This window comes from Hylobates moloch, unplaced genomic scaffold (assembly GCF_009828535.3).
Source record: "Hylobates moloch isolate HMO894 unplaced genomic scaffold, HMol_V3 SCAFFOLD_4, whole genome shotgun sequence".
Taxonomy (NCBI): Eukaryota; Metazoa; Chordata; class Mammalia; order Primates; family Hylobatidae; genus Hylobates; species Hylobates moloch.
The window spans coordinates 90566802-90569748 of record NW_026652279.1 but is presented as its reverse complement, the minus strand read 5'-3'; the positions used below and the strand labels follow the sequence as shown (position 1 = coordinate 90569748).

Below are 2947 nucleotides of genomic sequence, written 5' to 3'. Positions count from 1 at the left end.
TTATAGGATCTTATTGTCAAAGGACATTGGCTCTGGGGTTAAAAGTTTCTAAACTGAAAGGACTTTGCCGGCATAATCATGAAGAAGCTTGGCTGGGTTCAGGTAGTTGTCCTCTCCCACTTGAATTCCAAGGGTGAACTCCAGAATGGCCTTCCTGCTTTCTCAGCCTCCACTTAACTTGACTTCTCTCTAAGATTTTCCTGTTTAAAACTGTACACTGTGCTCTTGATTCTGATGTAAAGCTAGTTTGTAGGCCAGACTACTGAGTCTCATGCCTGCAATCTCAGCTCTTTGGGAGACTGAGGTGAGCCTCAAGACCAGCTTGAGCAATGTAGTGAGACCCTCGTCTCTACAAAAAAAATTTTAAAAATTAGCCAGGCATGGTCGCCGAGGCAGCCTAGCCTCGCGCCCCGCCCATTGCTGCAGCTCTCCCGCCTTCCGGCCGCCGTCGCTGGGACCAGCCGCTTGGGGCCGGGCTGATACAGCCGCTTCGCCGTGCCCCCGCCCGCGACCATGGCCTCCTCCGAGATGGCGCGGCACCTGCTCTTTCAGTCTCACATGGCAACGAAAACAACTTGTATGTCTTCACAAGGATCAGATGATGAACAGAGAAAAAGAGAAAACATTCGTTCGTTGACTATGTCTGGCCATGTTGGTTTTGAGAGTTTGCCTGATCAGCTGGTGAACATATCCATTCAGCAAGGTTTCTGCTTTAATATTCTCTGTGTGGGGGAAACTGGAATTGGAAAATCAACACTGATTGACACATTGTTTAATACTAATTTTGAAGACTATGAATCCTCACATTTTTGCCCAAATGTTAAACTTAAAGCTCAGACATACGAACTCCAGGAAAGTAATGTTCAATTGAAATTGACCATTGTGAATACAGTGGGATTTGGTGACCAAATAAATAAAGAAGAGAGCTACCAACCGATAGTTGACTACATAGATGATCAGTTTGAGGCCTATTTCCAAGAAGAACTGAAGATTAAGCGTTCTCTCTTTACCTACCATGATTCTCGCATCCATGTGTGCCTCTACTTCATTTCACCGACAGGCCACTCTCTGAAGACACTTGATCTCTTAACCATGAAGAACCTTGACAGCAAGGTAAGCATTATACCAGTGATTGCCAAAGCGGATACGGTTTCTAAAACTGAATTACAGAAGTTTAGGATCAAGCTCATGAGTGAATTGGTCAGCAATGGCGTCCAGATATACCAGTCCCCAACGGATGATGACACTATTGCTAAGGTCAACGCTGCAATGAATGGACAGTTGCCGTTTGCTGTTGGGGGAAGTATGGATGAGGTAAAAGTCGGAAACGAGATGGTCAAAGCTCGCCAGTACCCTTGGGGTGCTGTACAAGTGGAAGATGAAAACCACTGTACTTTGTAAAGCTGCAGGAAATGCTCATTTGTACAAATATGGAGGACCTGCGAGAGCAGACCCATACCAGGCACTATGAGCTTTACAGGCGCTGCAAACTGGAGGAAATGGGCTTTACAGATGTAGGCCCAGAAAACAAGCTGGTCAGTCTTCAAGAGACCTATGAAGCCAAAAGACGTGAGTTCCATGGTGAACGTCAGAGGAAGGAAGAAGAAATGAAGCAGATGTTTGTGCAGCGAGAAAAGGAGAAAGAAGCCATATTGAAAGAAGCTGAGGGAGAGCTACAGGCCAAATTTGAGCACCTTAAGAGACTTCACCAAGAAGAGAGAATGAAGCTTGAAGAAAAGAGAAGACTTTTGGAAGAAGAAATAATTGCTTTCTCTAAAAAGAAAGCTACCTCTGAGATATTTCACAGCCAGTCGTTTCTGGCAACAGGCAGCAACCTGAGGAAGGACAATGACCGTAAGAACTCCAATTTTCTGTAAAACAGAAGTTCCAGAGCACAGAAGGTCATCATCGCAAGCAAACTTTATTAAAAAAAAAAAAAACTGGAAGTGTGCTTTGATTTTGCTGTTTTTATTTGTTTTATCACTTCTATATTTGGTGAACGGCCACAGTTACTGATATTTATGGAAAAGTACTTTCAAGTACAAGGTGAATACGTAAGCCAGAGTGAATGATACTACAAGTTGAGCATCTCTAATTCAAAGTCTGAAATTCAGAAGCTTCAAAATCTGAATCTTTTTGAGCACTGACTTGACCCCACAAGTGGAAAATTCCCCACCTGACACCTTTGCTTTCTGATGGTTTGGTTTAAATAAGATTTTGTTTCTTACACAAAATTATTAAAAATGTTGTATAAATTACTTTCAGGCTATATGTATAAGGTGGATGTGAAACATGAATTATGTAATTAGAGTCAGGTCCCACTGTGTATACGCAGATATTCCATAACCTGAACTCTAGAACACTTCTGGTCCCTAGCATTTTGGATAAGGGATACTCAGCTTATACCTATATATTCATATATATTCACTGTTGTTAGAAATTTTTAAGTTGCTGTTTCGTGACGAATCTAAATCTTTTCTCTTGCTACCAAGCTATTGTCACTGCAGTGCATTGTACCAAAGAGCAAAGTGTCAGTGCCATTGAAAATACAGAACCCATTAATATCGTGGCTATCTGATTACATTTATATTCCAAGATGAAGCTTTTTTACATATACCAAAAATTTGGGGGAATACATTTTGGGATGTATTATAGAGCCGAAACTCTAACCTCTTAATAGTTTTATAGAACTTAAAAATTTTTGATATAGTTACCCAATTGGTGATACAATCTTAAGCTTTTGTGTCAGATTATTTAATATGATGACTTCATGCTTTATTATGCCTTATTATGGCTGATGTATTACTGCGGTGAAACAAAATATCTTTAAAAGTTAAAACATCCAGATATATAAACTTTTTTTCCTAAGGATAAAGTACCTTTGAGCATGAGTGTATAACAGCTTTCATTAGGAAAACTTTTCATTACATACTTGTTTAAACTCTGT

General features: G+C 40.7%; 1 protein-coding gene across 1 annotated transcript; it reads left to right on the top strand.

Annotated features, from left to right (window-relative positions):
• The first annotated feature begins 466 nt into the window (after positions 1-466).
• Positions 467-2001, top strand: LOC116467108 (septin-10-like). Its single transcript, XM_032754933.2, is given in 2 exon segments — positions 467-1390; positions 1393-2001. Coding segments are annotated over 2 exon segments (1362 nt in total). The 5' UTR covers positions 467-513; the 3' UTR covers positions 1878-2001.
• The last annotated feature ends 946 nt before the right edge of the window (positions 2002-2947 follow it).